Source organism: Microchirus variegatus, assembly GCF_963457635.1.
Source record: "Microchirus variegatus genome assembly, chromosome: 21".
NCBI lineage: Eukaryota > Metazoa > Chordata > Actinopteri > Pleuronectiformes > Soleidae > Microchirus > Microchirus variegatus.
Window position 1 is genome coordinate 9502521 of NC_139822.1, and position 19580 is coordinate 9522100.

General features: G+C 39.7%; 1 protein-coding gene across 1 annotated transcript in view; it reads right to left on the reverse strand.

The window, feature by feature from the left end:
- Window positions 1-251: 251 nt before the first annotated feature.
- The window catches only part of vipr2 (vasoactive intestinal peptide receptor 2), a gene marked incomplete at both ends in the record, with an annotated part of 20212 nt that continues 883 nt past the window's right edge, over window positions 252-19580 (reverse strand). The window contains 12 exons of the mRNA XM_083907574.1: window positions 252-428; window positions 1459-1500; window positions 2589-2718; window positions 2846-2937; window positions 4422-4491; window positions 5413-5473; window positions 6128-6278; window positions 6504-6636; window positions 9101-9198; window positions 9698-9789; window positions 10714-10827; window positions 13225-13330. Coding sequence (XP_083763700.1) covers window positions 252-428; window positions 1459-1500; window positions 2589-2718; window positions 2846-2937; window positions 4422-4491; window positions 5413-5473; window positions 6128-6278; window positions 6504-6636; window positions 9101-9198; window positions 9698-9789; window positions 10714-10827; window positions 13225-13330 — 1266 coding nt within the window. The remainder of the gene's footprint in view (window positions 429-1458; window positions 1501-2588; window positions 2719-2845; window positions 2938-4421; window positions 4492-5412; window positions 5474-6127; window positions 6279-6503; window positions 6637-9100; window positions 9199-9697; window positions 9790-10713; window positions 10828-13224; window positions 13331-19580) is intronic.

Sequence of the window (19580 nt, forward strand, 5' to 3'; positions counted from 1 at the left end):
TATTTACAAGAACTTAAAAACCTGCGTATTTCTTACAAGAAATACGAATGTATATGTTTACGTTAATTACCCTGTTCACGCGTTCTCTTAGTATGATATGTACAAATACAAGTCAGAGTGATTCCCTCACTATCAAGATGCAGAAAGACTATCAGCAAACACGAGCGCATCTTATCAGGAACAGACGCGAACCCGTTCCGGTCGGACAAAGCCGACCACGTCGCGGTTTGTTACCGTGTTTTGTGGCGTTCTTACAGCACCGTGGTCTCCGACTGCAGGATGGACGGCGTTCGGGAGTTGCGGTGAAACTGCACCGTGTTTTCCGAGCCGTTACGCGACACGAACGCGTTGCCGTGGCGACTGCGATTCCTGCTCAGGCGACAGTTCAGACACATGCTTCGCCACTTCCTCTTCAGCTCGCACTGAACCTGCAACAAACAATAAAATAGTAACATGTTATTATAAGATCATGACAGAGAAGCCTTTTTCATCTCGTCTGTTTTAATGCACACAGAATCACATTTATAATACACTGTGAAAGAAAATAGTTACACTCGTTACCTTAAGGACAAAAAGGGTACCAATTGAAACCCATTATAACCTACTTTATTTATATATCTCTATATATCATTACGCTTATGCTGACCTCAAATTAACATTTTTTTTACTATTTTAGCAATATGCTGACCCAGTGGCATAGAACAAATGCCGATAAAAATCCACTAGGTGGCAGCACTTCAATCATAAATGGCAGACATTTTTTTCCCAAAAGTTTTTGATTTTTTTTCAATATTATTATGCTTTTGCTGACCTTAAATTTATAAATGTTATTATTATATATATATTTTATATATATATCAACAGATTTAGTTTTGTTAATGTTAAAAATGTTATATTTTGGGGGGGAAATATGACAATTGAGGTTTGATGTTGAGTCTTAAAGATGTATATATATATGTATATGTATATACATATACACACATATATATGGATATATATATGGTGATTAATAGCAGTTGTAGGCATAAAATGAGTGGTGCAAAACACAAATTCAAGTAAAATATAACTATAAATATATAATATTATATTTTTAGCCATTATGTTTCAGGATAATTTTACAGACTGAACCTTTAACCTAATTTTCCGCTGCTTTGTCCCAGATATTTTTGGTGAATTTGATCCTGAATATTTTTTTCATGTGTTTAAACTGGGACTCGCTCACACACTCGCTGCCAAATTAATTTACTGCTCGTCAAACGCTTTAATGACATTAAAATGAAGCTGTGTATTTTTACAACAATACGTCGTCTTATCAGCGGAAGGCAGAGGGATGTGTTTTTAATAGGACGACAACAACAACGACAACAACAACGACAACGTGGTGTTATTATTTCTGTCTCTGTAAATAACAAGGAAACGAAATGTCTATAAATTAATATTTCAGAGAAAATGTGTTACCTCAGTGTTCAGGAAACAGTAGAGAATGGCCACAACCAGACCCTGAAAAACAATAAACAATATAAATGAATATTAAAGCTGTAGTACGTAACTCTGAAACATAAATAAATCTCTGTCGCATTCAACTGAAATAGAACTCCATTTTCTTTCTCTTTCTTGAAAAGTTCTGCTGACTCACCTGAGGAGGCGGGGCAAAGTATGACATCACAGCCCCGCCCCCTATTGGCTACTTAGAATTCCTAAATCTACTTGAAGTTCCAAAAACTCCTTAAAGTTCCAAAATCTACTTAAAGTTCCAAAATCTACTTAAAATTCCAAAATCTACTTATAATTCCAAATTTTACTTAAAGTTCCAAATTTTACTTATAATTCCAAAATCTTCTTAAATTTTCAAAATCTTCTAAAAGATCCAAAATCTTCTAAAAGATCCAAAATCAACTTAGAATTCAAAAATTGTCTTATAGTTCCGAAATATACTTATAATTCCAAAATCTTCTTAAATTTCCAAAATCTTAAAGTTACAAAATCTAATTTAGAATTCCAAAATCTAATTTAGAATTCCAAAATCTACTTAAAGTTCCCAATTTTACTTATAATTCCAAAATCTTAAATTTCCAAAATCTAAAAGATCCAAAATCTACTTATAATTCCAAAATCAACTTATAATTCCAAAATTGTCTGAAAGTTCAAAAATCTACTTATAATTGCAAAATCTTCTTAAATTTCCAAAATCTACTTATAATTCTAAAATCTACGAGAGCAGATTATGAAGAAATTCGCCGGTGGTCGTGCGCTCACGATGAGACGATAAAAGTGATAAAAACACGTTTTCATTGCAGAGAAATTTGATTTAAAAATCAGGTAAAAATAAAACTTAAAAGTGAAATAGTTACACTCTTCACCTTAAGGACATAAATGTGCCAAATGAAACCTGTTATAAATGACTGCATTTCAACCTCCCGTTACAACGTAAAATCATGTTTATACTGACCTCAAATTTACATTTATGTTACTATTCAATATTTTATAAACACTTTGGCATAAAAAAAAGGATAATCAGAAGTGACAGAAGTTACACACTGGAGCTTTAAATACATCAAACACAAGCTTCAAAAACTAACAAAACTGACCTGAAAAGATCCGAGGGCGAGGTCAAAGAAGATTTTGTAATCCTCTGCGATGGATTCACCGAAACAAACGAAAACCACGTAGTGGATCCCGAACAGAGGAATCAGCAGCAGAGTGGATTTGGCCAATCTCCTGAGGGAAGAAGCAAACGTCAGACGCAGCATTTTACCAACAAAAACAACGTTTTACTTCCGTATTTAACACACAGAAATTGGGCTCAAACAAATCACTGTACTGCGATTGGTCATGTGACCTTTACCTGTACTGTGATTGGTCGTTGCCGCCCACGTCAGGACACCTGAGCTTCTGAACCAGGATGCGGATGATGCTGATGAAGAGGATGAAGTTCACCTGCAGGACGACAACAAACAACAACATCATTAAAAAGATACTTGTGACGCCCCTTTTTCGTAGGAATTTAAAATTTCACTGAATTATCATGATGCACCAGGCAGGCAGCGGATCAACAGCAAAAAAAAAAGTATCTCAGAATGACTTGAAATTTACCATCTTAATAGTCGGTATCGCCCTGAACAAGGATCTGTGGAAAATATTTGCAAACCTCTTAAGGAATAATTTTTATGAATTTTTGAATTTCAGGAAATGATCCATTTGCCCTGATGCACTTTGACAGTGAGCTGAGTTAAGTCTCAAAAACAAAAAGTATCTCACAATAACTTGAAATTTACCATCATAATAGTCGGCATCACCCTGAACAAGGATCAGTTGAAAAATTTTGCATATCTCTAAAGGAATATTTTTAATGAATTTCTGAAAATCAGGAAATTATCCATTTTACAATACTACTACTTATTTTTCCAAATTCTTTTCCAGTCACTGGTTTGTTTGTGTCGCGTATCAAAAACCACGACAACAAAGGGAAACATATAAATAATATATATCATAATAATAATATATAAATAATTAAAGGGACAGTTCTGTGACGAACGAGCAGTTTTTTTCGTCGTCACCACGTCTCCAGAGAAACTGAGGCATCTTTCATGTCGCCCCCACCTGGCGTCTGTTAAATATTGCCGTCTGTGATTGATAATAATTCCATTTTCGTGCTTACTGCTTATCCCAGAAAACACCTTCATCTTCCCTTTAAGACCCACGCTCTCCCGCTGACGCCTTTAAAGGTCGTCGTTCAGCGGGAGAGCGGAGATGCGCTCAGCGGGGGAATCCAGCCGAGATAAGACCAACGCCACGCCAGGTGTGGACTCGCTGGGTTTCTGCTAGCGATGCTAAAACAGATTCGTGCTAATCCTCACGGTGATTGGTTGGATAAAATCTAAGGGTTTTGAAGTTAAAAAAACAAAAAAACAATGCAAAAAATGCCTCAAATTCTCTTAAAGTGACAGCTCAGGTTTGATCGAGGAAACTCTCGCACACCAAACCTCATAGAGAAAACCAGCGATTCTAGCTCACGGCGGACACAGGAGCTGCTGGTCCTCTGCTGCCTCGTGTGGTCACTTTGTGTCACTGAAGTATGTCTGAATTCAATATTTTGAAAGCCGAATTTTGCAAAAGAGAATATTGTTACTCAGTGATGGAGGCAGCAGTGGATCAACAACTCCTGTGAACTCCTGTGTCTCTGTGATGTTAAAATCACTGGTTTACTCTATGTGGTTTGGTGTGGGAGAGTGAGTGACTTTGATGTGGGATAGTGAATCAATTTCCAGAAAACATAAAGTGATGAATAAATTCTCAATAAAAGTACCTAGAGTCAACATTTCCCATTCACTGGAGTTGGTAAAATATTATAACACACACACACACAAATATAAATATATATATATATATATATATATATAATATTATGATATTTAGCCTACCATGATGGAGAATCCAATGGGTCCATTGATCACCCAGTTTGGTATGGGGTTGTCGTTCCATTCCCAGCAACTGAGGCCATCATGAAAAAAAATAATATATATTTTATGAATAGAATAAACGACTCACTTTCCCGCACCAAAGCCCATGGAGAAAACCAGTGATTTTAGCTCACAGGGACACAGGAGCTGCTGGTCCTCTGCTGCCTCGTGTGGTCACTTTGTGTCACTGAGTTAAGTCTAAAGTAAATATTTTAAAAGCTGAATTCACTAAAATCAGTCATTGTAAGTTAGTGATGGAGGCAGCAGTGGATCAACAACTCCTGTGAACTCCTGTGTCTCTGTGATGTTAAAATCACTGGTTTACTCTATGGACTTTGGTGCAGGGGGAGTGAGCGGTCAGAAAAGTCTGTGTCCCGATGACACAAAGCGACAAACGTGTTCTTTAGACGTCACAGACATCAGCCGACTGCGGCTTTAATGCGTTTTTCCTCACAAATTCAACGACGGACTTTTCCTTAATAAGGTTTTATTTGAATTCTCAGGCACAGCTTTGCGACACGGCCGCCCTGTAATTGTTGTTTTTTTCTTTCTACGCCCACCTAGCGCAGCAGACTCCGTAATAAGCCTCGGTGTCGGCCGCCATTTGATGTGTGAGACGCATTTTTCGATGTAAACGCCTGCAGCAGCAGCAGAAACCGCAACAGCAGCAGTGGAATGATGCTTTAAATTGCTCTTTGACATGTTGGATATTTGTCTCATTACTGCCCACGCTCTCATATATGCTGACAGATTATGTTTCACTTGTGCATTTAATAAAATAACACGTGTGAACTCCCCAGAGAACATGATCAATAATCCCCCCCCCCCCCTTCCTCCCCCGACGTACGCTGACTCACAACAAATAAGAAAACTATTATAATAATAATAATAATTCAAATGTCACGACTTAATCCACGACTTAGCGTGTTTACGACGTCGTGCCGTCACTCACCCCGTGTCCTCCAGATAAACCCTCGTCATCACCCACGCGAACACGAACACAGTCGGGATTCCTGCGGAAAAAAAAAATACAATAAAATTAGATATATAGCGCCACCTTCAGTTAAAAACAAAAAAGGCAAAATTGAGTTCCATCGAATTTCCCCGAAATTTGGTGGGAAGATGTAATCGACCAAGACAAAGAAAAAAGTTGATCGTAACCATGGCCTCAACTCAACAGTAAGTCCGCCATTTTGAATCCTGGTGGCTATTTTGATGTTTTGTCCATTTTTACGAGACACATCAAAGGTGAAATGTTGTCGAAAAGGTTTTGCGGATTCAAAACGTCGCGACAACTCATGCCGTTTTGGCGAATTTCGGCCATTCGGCACAAAACAGGAAGTGCCCTGTGACTTCGGAATACACAGTTTGACCAAATTTCCCAAAACTTGGTGAGAATATGTTATCGACCAAGACGAAGGAAAAAGACGACCGTAACCATGGCTTCAACTGAACAGGAAGTCAGCCATTTTGAATCTTCGCGGTTTTGTGTTTTCACGACCGATTAGCTTTGTCTTATTGTTTGGACGAGAAGGAAACAATGAAAAGTCTCCACAAAAGTATTTTTAAAGGGAAAATAATGTGGATTTAGTCCAAAACTGAACTGAGTGAGTAGTTTGTTGTTTGTTGTTGTTGTTGTTGTTGTTGTTGTTGTTGTTGTTATTTACCCCAGCCGATGAACATGTAGACGATGAAGTGTCTGTTCTCAGAGAAGATGACGACGAGCAGAGTGTGAAGATACAAAGCCTCCACCAGCAGCCAGAAGAAGTTCGCCATGACGAAGTACTGAAGGACGACCAGGCTGACCTTACAGTCCACCTGCACCAAACAGGAAGTCAGACATTTTAAACTGAGCCACCAAACAGGAAGTAGCCTGTAACTTTGGCGTACATGGATCGATCTGCACGAGACTTCGTACGTGCAGATCACAGACCCGGGCCAGAAAACATGTGGCCCGTACAACGCTGCTCTGAGCTTTAATTTGCATAAAACCGGGTTTAAATTTCCCTTCCTCTGCGGCATTTAGCGTTAGCGTTAGCTCACCAGTGACGGCTGGTTGGAGCACTGCGACGTTCGGCTGAAGATGATGTCGTCCTTCACCAGCACGGCCACGGCTCTCAGGACGAAGGAGAAGAAGAGGTTGAGGTGGATGTAGTTCCTGGTGCAGTGGAGCTTCCTGTTACACCATCAATCAATCAAACAATCAATCAATCAATAAATCAATTAATTAATCAATTAATAAACCAATCAACCAACCAATCAACCAACCAACCAACCAATCAATCAATCAATCAATCAATCAATCAACCAACCAACCAAACAACCAATCAATCAACCTATCAATCAATCAACCAACCAACCAATCAACCAACCAACCAACCAATCAACCAACCTATCAATCAACCAACCAACCAACCAACCAATCAACCACTCAATCGATCGATCGACCGACCGACTGACTGATCAATCAATCAACCAACCAACCAATCAATCAATCAATCAATCAATCAATCAATCAATCAATCAACCTATCAAGCAACCAACCAATCAATCAACCAACCAACCAACCAATCTATCAACCAACCAACCAATCAACCAACCAATCAACCAATCAATCAATCAACCAATCAACCAATCAATCAACCAATCAATCAATCAATCAATCAATCAATCAGGAAACTGAAGTTTGTAAACCACTCACTCTCCCACAATAAACCCCATAGAGAAAACCAGTGATATTAGCTCACGGAGACACAGGAGCTGCTGGTCTACTGCTGCCTCGTGTGGTCACTTTGTGTCACTGCGGTTAATCAAAATAAAGAATTTTAAAAGCGGAATTCACTTAAATCAGTCATTGTAAGTTAGTGATGGAGGCAGCAGTGGATCAACAACTCCTGTGAACTCCTGTGTGCTGTGATGTTAAAATCACTGGTTTACTCTATGGGCTTTGGTGTGGGAGAGTGAGTGGTTTCCTGTTAGAGATTTTCAAACTAACACATAGATTTTGTTGTGTTAGTGTTTTTTCAGCGTCATCTCTGATTGAAGCCCCTGGTTACCGTTTAGAAACAGGGAAATAAGAAAGAAAACAATCATTGAAAAGAGAAAAACGATAGAAAACAAGTTGTTATGTGAATTTTCTCTGACGTGAACATAAATCTAAATAAAAGCATTAGCATTGTAGCGTTAGCATTATATCACTGCTCTTATGATAATCCTTCACTTTGTTTACAGTGACTTTTTTAAAAACGTGTTTTGTTATGAGCTCATTAAAGCGTGGATATAATGAGCCTTCAGTTATAAAAGCTAAAGCTTCCCTTTATACATAAGAGGATTTACCGTCTTCAAACGACTCCTTAAATTAAACTGAGCCGCGAGGAAAACAAAGTTTTCTCTGGACTCAAAAATATCTTCACATGTTTTTTCCTTTCATTTCATTTTAATGTCATTATTTTTCTCGCATAATTTGCGACGTTAAATGCAAAATATTTCACTGCTGTGGTCAAAACTAATCCAACACAAATCAAATCATCACAATCATAAACTAATCTCATTTACCTGTAAACTGACACACACACAGAGACTTGTTTTTCTAGCTCTGAGAGGACATAATGCATTCATTAGACTCTTATCTTAACCCTTAACTAAGAGTCTAACCCTAAAGCCAGGTCATAATCCTGAAAAGGACTGGGAAAATGTACCCACAAAGGCTCAAGTGTGTTTTTGCTCAAGGGCTCTATAGCGCCCCCTGTGGTGAAAACACAGAGGTTCCACTGAATTTTCCTGAAACTTGGTGGGAAGATGTTTTTGACCAAGACGAACAAAAAAGTCGATCGTAACCATGGCGTCAACTCAACAGGAAGTCGGCCTGTTTGAATTTTACGAAACAGGAAGTGCCCTGTGACGTCGGCGTACGTCGATTTCCACGTAATTTTCCGAAACTTGGTGAGAAGATTAACAAAAAAGTCGATCTAAACCAGGTCTTAACCCTGAAAAGGACCAGACAAAAGGTCCCCACAAAGGCACACAAACAAACCTCATCGCTAACCTTAACCATAACCGGTTAATGACTGACCTCAACTAACCTTAACCATCACCACAAATCCAAACATTAGTCCTAAACTAAAACCAGGTCCTCAGAGAATGAGGTTCTGCCTCATTAGGACCAGGTCCCAACAAGGTCAGTGTTTGTTGCGGTCCTGACGAGGCCACACATACAAGAACACACACACACACACAGTTTGATTTATTTCTAATCCGATTAAAGCGACAGTTTCCGCTCGCATCGGCCGACAAACGGAGATTAAAACGACGTCTAACAAGCAAAGTTTGATATGAGATCGAGTTCAAATCTAATCAAAATCTAATGAAAGTGGGTGCACGTCGCTGTCCCTGCAGGACAAACGTGGAACTGCAGCTGGAGAACAACACACATCAAGACTGAATTCACAAAATATAAACAACAATAAAAAGTCTACAGAAGCCCTGAGAGGCTTTATTTATCATTCATCTATTTATTTATTTATTGTCATCTTTTCTCTGTTTTTGGGGAAAAATTTAAAAATATAATAAGTAAAAAATGATTTAAAAATATATATATATATATGTACATATATATGATCAGTGTGACGGCGTGTCATTACCTGAACAGACACAGGATGGCGCTGCCTGTGATGAGGGCGATCAGAGACAGACTGTGGCCCAGAGTGTACAGAGTTTTCACCACCACGTAGAAAACCAGCTGCAGCCACAAAAACAACAACAACAACAACAACAACATCATCATCATCATGTGACTGACATCACTACACTTGTTATTATGGTATGGATTTGTTACTATTATTATCGTTAGTTCATTTCAGGTCAATAAACAAAAAACACTTGAAACTTTGCACGGAGTTCAGGTTTCCCGAACCCGTGCATTGCTCAAGGGCTCTATAGCGCCCCCTAAGGTGAAAACACAGGCAAAATTGAGTTCCGCCGAATTTTCTGAAACTTGGTGAGAAGATGATATCGACCAAGATGAACAAAAAAGTCAATAGTAACCATGGCCTCAACTCAACAGGAAGTCAGCCATTTTTAATTTTGGCGTCCAGTCCTAGCGCGTTTGTCTTACCGACATAGAAAGAACGCACCAATTTGCACTCGACACATCAAAGTTGACGAGTTGTCGAAAGGTTTTGGTTTTGGCGTACGTTGAACCAGCAGCAGGCGCTAACGCTAACGCTAAAGCTACTTACCTTTTCCTGACTGGGGTGGGACTCGCACACGCTGCTGATGTTCGGGAAAACGTCGGACCATCCTGACGACGTGCAGTTCCTGCTGATGTTTCCTGTGAGGAAGAGGATGAAGTTTCTGTTTTTACTTCCCTGCACCAAAGTCACTCACTCTCCCTGCACCAAAGTCCATAGAGAAAACCAGTGATTTTAACATCACAGAGACACAGGAGTTCACAGGAGTCCACTGCTGCCTCCATCACTAAAATAAAACGTTTTATTTTGTAAAATTCAACTTTCAAAATTCTTCATTCCAATGTATTTCAGTGGCACAAAGTGACCACACGAGGCAGCAGTAGACCAGCAGCTCCTGTGTCCCTGTGAGCTATAATCACGGATATCTCTATATTTTTACTTTCAGTATTTGGTCTTTTTTTTAAGATTATTTTCTTTCTTTTCTTGTTTAAATTCAGTTGATTTTAATCCCCTCTCGACGAGAAGAGGCTTCTCCGTACAGTTTCCCGATGTACGAGCGCAATTAAAATAACGGCTTTTGTCGCCCATTCAATATTTAATTCCTGGCGTTTCATGTTAATGAGTCACAGCGACGCGCCGACAGAGCAGGAAGCTGCCGGAGCTTCACAGACGACACAGAGGCCGCGTTCACAGGCGCTAATGAGGCGTGAAGACATTAACAGCTTCTTACAACACAGTTAGCTTCGTTAGCGTTAAATAAACAGACGGCAACACTCACAGGATATATTCATTACCGAAGACTTTGGATGCTAGGTTTGGAGAAAACTCAAAAAAAGACAATGTTCTTTCACAGTTTCTCTTTCAATATACAAATATGTTTAAAAACAAACAAATAAAGACATAAATACCTAAATACTAAATGCTAGAAAGCCCTCGTCATAATAATGTCAATTATGACGAGCAGCAGCATTTGAAATAAGAGACAGATTATCGCGTTTTCACCGAAATGCGAAATGCAAATTATAAACACTAAAAAGCTAACTCAACACAAATACAAGACTCACCGTTTCTGCCAAACAAAGTCTTGAGGGCGCGAGGACACGCGATGGTGACGGTGTCTCCGACGTCGGCGTGATCCCAGCACGCGATGCGATCCCACAATCCTCTGCAGCCTGGAGCTGTGACCAGAAAAAACCCACCAAATATGACATTTTACTTTATGTTTTTGTCTTTTTTTTAAAGACAGAAATGTTACAAAAGCATTATTATTATTATTATTATTATTATTATTATTAACAGGAAACTGAAGTCTGTAAAACCACTCACTCTCTCACACCAAAGTCACTCACTCTCCCACACCGAAGACACTCACTCTCCCACACCAAAGTCACTCACTCTCCCTGAACCAAAGTCACTCACTCTCCCACACCAAAGTCACTCACTCTCCCACACCAAAGTCGCTCACTCTCCCACACCAAAGTCGCTCACTCTCCCACACCAAAGTCGCTCACTCTCCCACACCAAAGTCGCTCACTCTCCCACACCAAAGTCACTCACTCTCTCCCACCAAAGTCACTCACTCTCCTCACACCAAAGTCACTCACTCTCCCACACCAAAGTCACTCACTCTCCCACACCAAAGTCATTCACTCTCCCACACCAAAGTCACTCACTCTCCCACACCAAAGTCGCTCACTCTCCCACACCAAAGTTGCTCACTCTCCCACACCAAAGTCACTCACTCTCCCACACCAAAGTCTCTCACTCTCCTCACACCAAAGTCACTCACTCTCCCACACCAAAGTCACTCACTCTCCCACACCAAAGTCACTCACTCTCCCACACCAAAGTCGCTCACTCTCCCACACCAAAGTCACTCACTCTTCCACACCAAAGTCGCTCACTCTCCCACACCAAAGTCACTCACTCTCCCACACCAAAGTCCCTCACTCTCTCACACCAAAGTCACTCACTCTCCTCACACCAAAGTCACTCACTCTCCCACACCAAAGTCACTCACTTTCTCACACCAAAGTCACTCACTCTCCCACACCAAAGTCACTCACTCTCCCACACCAAAGTCACTCACTCTCCCACACCAAAGTCCACAGAGTAAACCAGTGATTTTAACATCACAGCACACAGGAGTTCACAGGAGTTGTTGATCCACTGCTGCCTCCATCACTAACTTACAATAACTGATTTTAGTGAATTCGGCTTTTGAAAGAGAGATTATAGATTATAGACTGATGCAGATTATAATCTGGTGACTTCTAAAAACACCCGCTGCGTCACTTTAAGGACGAATAAAAAAGATGTTTTAATCCTGACGGGTTTGTGTTTCCATCTGAAAATAAATCTTCTTCTTCTCCGACGACCGACGGCTCCTCGTCATTATTTTGCTCTAATTCGTGTCATCGAGCTTTAATTAGCTCACACACACACACACACACACACACACACACACACACACACACACTCTCTGCTCCAGGCTCTGCTTATATATATATATATATATATATATATATATATATAAATATATGACATTTCTATTTCTACCACAGAAGAAAAGTCCACTCTTCAGAGGTGAAATATTCTGGATTATTTTCAGAGGTAAAACTTTTAATGAAAGCAAAGTTAAAGTTCTGTTAAAGTTGTTTCCTGGAGGAGGAAGAGCGAAGAGTTGCTGGTCTGGAGATAATGATGAAGGCGGAGGAGTTACATCATCATCATCATCATCATCACATCAATGTTTCTGCTGTGACTGAGCTTCACTGACTCTGACTCTGTCTCTCCTTCACTGATTCACTGATTCTCTCAAGCGTTTTCATGACTTTGTTCATGTTTATCTGAACATTTTCAGTTGTTCTGCTGCTTTTTATCGATCAAATACATTATTATAAAAGATGAATCATTATTAATATGAATTACATATTAGTTACACGTGTTTTTAATGTTGTCTGTAGTTATAATAGTAATTCCTACAAAATGAAATACACGTTTTTATGATATCTATATTTGTAGTAGTAACTCCTACAAAATAAAATACATGTTTTTATGACATCTTTAGTTATAATAGTAATTCCTACAAAATAAAATGCATGTTTTTATGTTGGTTTTAGTTGTAATAGTAATTCCTACAAAATAAAATACATGTTTTTATGACATCTTTAGTTATAATAGTAATTCCTACAAAATAAAATGCATGATTTTATGTTGGCTGTAGTTGTAGTAGTTATTCCTACAAAATAAAATACATGTTTTTATGACATCTTTAGTTAAAATAGTAATTCCTACAAAATAAAATACATGTTTTTATGAAATCATTAGTTTTAATAGTCATTCCTACAGAATAAAATACATGTTTTTATGATATCATTAGTTTTAATAGTAACTCCTACAAAATAAAATACATGTGTTTATGTTATCTATAGTTGTAGTAGTTATTCCTACAAAATAAAATGCATGTTTTTATGTTAGCTATAGTTGTAGTAGTTATTCCTACAAAATAAAAGACATGTTTTTATGTTATCTATAGTCGTATTAGTAACTCCTACAAAATAAAAGCCCTCTACCTCTGCTGCCTCTGGCCTCCTCCTCGTCCCTCAGACGCCTCACACACTCAGTCTGTTCTCTCTCCACCTCCAGCATGAAGTTACAGGTCGGATGTCGACTGTCGACCTGAACAGGAAACGAGAGAATAAAGGTCAGTGTGTGTGTGGGTGTTATTATGAGATGTACCAAATAATGAGACAATATTTTTCCCCTCAGAATTGTGATTGATTTGATTGACCTTTTCTCAAAAAAATGACTTTAATCTCAGAACTCCGACTTTAATATCAGATTTTTTTTTTCACTGTGATAATAACAGCCGTGATAATCTGTGCCGTGGGCTCAGCTGATACTGGTTTTACTGAGCTCCTTATCCACGCTGAGGAAGAAGAAGAAGAAGAAGAAGATGAAGATAAAGAAGAAGAAGAAGATGAAGAAGATGATGAAGATGATCCATTTTTCAACCTCCATCAATTCATATTCAGGACGATTAAAACAACTTAGGAAACGACACAGAGACGTAAATGTTCGGTTATTAACTCGTATATAAGTATCGGATTGACAATGACGGGGTCCACCACCAGGGGGCAGGATAGGAAGATTCAGTCATGATTTAAAAATCAATCATGAATTTTTATTTATAGGAAAATATTGTCAGTCATAAGGATTTATTTAGCAAAATATACTTAATTTTTTAACTTAATTTCTTAATTTACACTTAACTCAGTGACACAAAGTGACCACACGAGGCAGCAGAGGACCAGCAGCTCCTGTGTCCCTGTGAGCTAAAATCACTGGTTTTCTCTATGGGCTTTGGTGCGGGAGAGTGAGTGGTTTACAAACTTCAGTTTAACAGTTAAATAAGATAAATTTAAAATATTGTAGACTTAAACTGACGTAGGTTTTAATATTTTGTTCCATTAACCACTCACTCTCCCACACCAAAGCCCATAGAGAAAATCAGTGATTTTAGCTCACAGAGACACAGGAGCTGCTGGTCCTCTGCTGCCTCGTGTGGTCACTTTGTGTCACCGAAATAAATTGGAATGTAGAATTTTGAAAGCCGGATTTTACAAAATAAGACGTTTGAACTTAGTGATGGAGGCAGCAGTGGATCAACAACTCCTGTGAACTCCTGTGTCTCTGTGATGTTAAAATCACTGGTTTTCTCCATGGACTTTGGTGCAGGGAGAGTGAGTGGTTTACAAACGTCAGTTTCCTGTTGTAAAAGTCTGTCTAACAGTGAAATAAAGATGTGAACCTGTTCTTAAGACGTCGTAGACTTAAAATGACGTAGATTTGATTCCATGAGTCTTTTGTTAAAGTGGCTAAAATCAGTTTGTAAACCACTCACTCTCCCACACCAAAGTCACTCACTCTCCCACACCAAAGTCACTCACTCTCCCACACCAAAGTCCATAGAGTAAACCAGTGATTTTAACATCACAGCACACAGGAGTTCACAGGAGTTGTTGATCCACTGCTGCCTCCATCACTAACTTACAATGACTGATTTTGTTAATTCGGCTTTTGAAATATTTAATTTAGACTTAACTCAGTGACACAAAGTGACCAAACGAGGCAGCAGATGACCAGCAGCTCCTGTGTCACTGTGAGCTAAAATCACTGGTTTTCTCCATGGGCTTTGGTGTGGGAGAGTGAGTGTAAGGTGGCTAAACTCACTGTATTAACAGCACCATGCAGCGTGATACTAATAACATTTTAAAATAAAGTCTCTTCTCAGTTGTAGAGAAAGGTGTTTTTTCTCTGCAGGTTCTGCAGTCGTGTGGTTTTTTTGGCGGGAGTTTAGTTTTTGCAGATTTTCTTCCCTCGGTCAAAGTCGCAGAGTTTTCCCGACACACAAAGACTCTGCTGTAAACATCTGTGAGGTGTTTACATGACGTTCCTACACAGAAGAGCTGGCAGCGCTGATACAACACAGAGTCGGGCTGAGGGCGGCGCCGTCCACCTCCACACGGATCAACGCCAAGCTTTCGGCGTCCACGGGAAAACCCCCACGCCGCGGTGCTTTCAGCAATTTATACAATATACTGTATATACGGCGCATATATTAACACACACACGCACAAGGCGGCATTTTAATAACGTGGCATCAGCACAAAAGCATGAGCTGCCACCGCCACAGCGATCAAACCTACACAACAACAACAAGACTGAAAAGATCTGTGAAGAATTAGAGCATCAAACGCCCGAATTCTCCAAACACATGAAACACTTTATCACCGTTAAGTGTCAGGAAAACAGGTTTTTATTCCTTTACGTAAAAGTTTGTCAGCGTTTAGGTAAAGTTTGTCATGTTAGTCCGACTAAGACTAGCTCGAGTTTAGCCTGGCTAACATGTTTACGTGAAGTTAAAAAACAGAATTATGGTCTTAGTCTGACTCCAGTGCGACTAATCAGACTATCCAGGTATGTTAGTCTGACTAAGACTACATGCAGGAGTAATCGGACTATGAATCACACAATCCAGGTATGTTAGTCCGACTAAGACTAGCTCGAATTTAGTCAGGCTAACATGTTTACATTACGTTAAAAAACAGAATTATTGTCTTAGTCTGACTCCAGTCCGACTAAGCGTATAATATGCAGGAGTAATCAGGCTATGAATCAGACTATCCAGATATGTTAGTCTGACTAAGACTAGCTCAATTTTAATCAGGCTAATGTTAAACAAAACGGAATTAATGTCCATTATTAGTCCAACTCCAGTCCGACTAAGCGTATACAAAACATGTACGAGTAATCGCACTATGAATCACATTATCAGGTACGTTAGTCTGACTAAGAGTAGCTCAATTTTAGTCGGACTAACATGTTAACACGACATTAAAAAACGGAGTTATTGTCTTAGTTTGACACCAGTCCGACTAAGCGTATACTATACATGTAGGAGTAATCTGACTATGAATCACATTATCAGGTATGTTAGTCTGACTAAGAGTAGCTTGATTTTAGCCTGGCTAACATGTTAACGTGATGTTAAAAAACTGAATTATTGTCTTAGTCTGACTCCAGTAATGACTATCTAGGTATGTTAGTCCGACTAAGACTAGCTTGATTTTAGTTGGACTAATGTGTTTACATGAATGAATGAATTATTGATCCCAGTCCGACTAAGTGAATTTCTGGATTTTCTTACTTTTTTGACGTAATAAACGTTGGCGAAAGTGGATGAAAACAATGTAAATTGGCTCAGTAGCGCCCCCAGAGGTCAAACGTGGTAGGAGAAAGCCAAAATGAAGTTGCACCAAATTTCACGCAACTTGGTGGACATAGCCCAAGACGAAAAAAAAAGTCTACTGGGACCATGGTCTCAACTCAACAGGAAGTCAGCCATTTTGAATTTGACGTCCATCTTGGCGATTAGCGCGTTCCGTTAATGAACAAAGTCGTCTGAGCACAATAATCGTACCAACTTAGAAAAAAAATTCAATGTGTACTAGGCACATCAAAGATATCAAAAGATCTCACAGATTTGAAAAGGGGGCGTGGCCACAGCAACCATTGGAATTTGGGCGAATTTTGAGCATTCGCCACAAAACAGGAAGTGCTCTGTAACTTTGCCGTACTTTGACCGATCTGCAGGAAACTTCACACGTGACAAAAGAGACCGACCCTGAACATGTCTACGAACAGGAACTTCACCAAACAGGAAGTCGGCTCTTTTGGATTTAGCCACATAACAGAGCGGACTCTGCTGCACAGGACGTCAAAGTTTCTTTTGCAGCTTTTTACTGCGATAATAAAACTTCCGTGATCGGAAAAGTTTGTTTTCGGGATTAGGAAAAAGAGTGAGAAACAGATCAGAGAGGAAGCAAATCCAAAACCCTGGAGTAAAAAATAACCATCACTGTCACACAATTCATCCAAATTTGACCCAGATTCTGTAAATAAACAAGCCGTTTGCAAACTGACAAATAAACGAATTTCACGCGCTGAAACGCTGCGTTTTCAAAGGACTGCGACACTTTCTGGGCTGAAGATTGAGCTCTGGATGTTTTTAAAGACGTCAAACAGTCGTGACCCAAATCACAGTCAGTCTGCAGCGAGAGTTTATTCAAACACCATCTGTGCAACAATCAGCCTCGGCCTCGCTGTGCGATCCAAGATGGCTGCTTTCCTGCTCTTTTTAAAGCATCCTTATACGTTTGTTTAGTCCATGATTTTGCCCCGCCCACTTCCAATTCTCCACGCCCAGTCTAAGCGTATACATGCAGGAGTAATCGGACTATGAATCAGACTATCCAGGTACATTAGATTAGAGATTAGAAAACATTAGTCTAAATCTAAGTCTGACTCCAGTCCGACTGAGTAATCAGACTATGAATTACACTATCTAGGTGTTTTAGTCCGACTAAGACCAGCTCGAGTTTAGTCAGGCTAACATATTTACAGGACGTTAAAAAAAACGGAATCTGACTCCAGTCCGACTAAGCATTTACATGCGGGAGTAATCGTACTATGAATCAGACTATCAAGGTATGTTAGTCCGACTAAGATGAGCTTTTAGTCAGACTAACGTGTTTACATGCCGTTAAAAAAAAGGAATTATTGTCTTAGTCTGACTAAGCGTACACATGCAGGAGTAATCGGACTATGAATCAGACTATACAGGTATGTTAGTCAGAATAAGATTAGCTCGATTTTAGTCAGGCTAACGTTAAAAAAAAAATGGAATTATTGTCTTAGTCTGACTCCAGTCTGACTAAGCATATACATGCAGGAGTAATCGGACTATGAATCACATTATCCAGGGATGTTAGTCTGACTAAGACTAGCTCGATTTTAGTCAGGCTAACATGTTCACATGACGATAAAAAAACGAAAATATTGTCTTAGTCTAACTCCAGTCCGACTAAGTGTACACATGTAGGATTAATCGGACTATGAATCAGACTATCCAGGTACGTTTGTCCGACTAAGACTAGCTCGATTTTAGTCAGGCTAACATATTTACATGATGTTAAAAAAACGGAATTATTGTCTTAGTCTGACTCCAGTCCGACTAAGCATATATATGCAGGAGTAATCGGACTATGAATCAGACTATCCAGGTATGTTAGTCCAACTAAGACGAGCTCGATTTTAATCTGACTTATGTGTCAAGATGACGTTAAAAAAACAGAATTATTATCTTAGACTGACTCCAGTCTGACTGCCGGAGTAATTGGACTATGAATTACACTATCCAGGCATGTTAGTCCGACTAAGACTAGCTTGATTTTAATCAGACTTACATGTTCACATGACGGAATTATTGTCTGACTCCAGTCCGACTAAGCATTTACATGCGGGAGTAATCGGACTATGAATCAGACTATCAAGGTATGTTAGTCCGACTAAGACAAGCTTTTGGTCAGACTAACGTGTTTAAGAAAACCAAATGATTGTCTTATTCCGCGTTGTATGTTTACACCGGGTTCTTGTACGCGTTAATCGCAGTGGTGATTCGCCCCCTGGTGGAGCAGAGGTGAATGACTACATCTTCAACTTCACAATCGGGCCAAACGGTGACGGCGGTTCAGGACGAGGCCCGAGACAAACCATCGGGATGGTGAAATCATTTCGGTAACGGGGAGAGGGAATTCAAAAACGTTCCTCTCTGGTCGTCATCCTGACGTTGAAATGACTCGTTCTATTTTTAGGAAATCTCTGGCGCTCCGAGTGTGGACGAGGCACGAGGACATGTGGCTCCTCCTCCTCTTGCCAAAAAAGACAAGAGGAGGAGGAGGACGACTCCTCCACGACGACCGTATTCACACATTCCAGGAGGATGTTGATGTTGATGTTCTGTTCCACTTTCATCGAGGAATAATCCATTATTGATTATTTCATCATGTTGTCAACATCGTCCTCTTTTTCAACGGATGGCGTCGCATTGTTAGCGTTCCAAAAAACCCCAGACGACGCTGGGTTTTCCAGGCGTTTCGTAAACAAACTGACGGATTATCGGAGCGCGCGGCACAATAAAACTAACGTTAGCCGAACTCGTTTGTTTACAATAACACGTGAAGGCGTTAATGCTCCACAGACCAAAGTTAGCATAGTAAGCTCGTCAGCAAGTTGCCTAGCAAACACTGAACACGACACCAGACGTTGCCATTAGCACACATTTGCTTAAATGGCTAACTGTGATTGTTTGTTTGTTTGTGACCTTTCATGCGGAACAACATTCTGTTATTAGCATAGCACACATTAGCTTTCACGGACAACCTGTTTACTTAAGTATGTCAATGTTAGCATCACCCTGAACGCTCCATTAAACAACAATAACTGTTGTTAGCATAGGCACACATTAGCTTGATGAGCTAACTGGCTCGTTAAAAAAAATCTGTCATTAGTAAGCACACATTAGCTT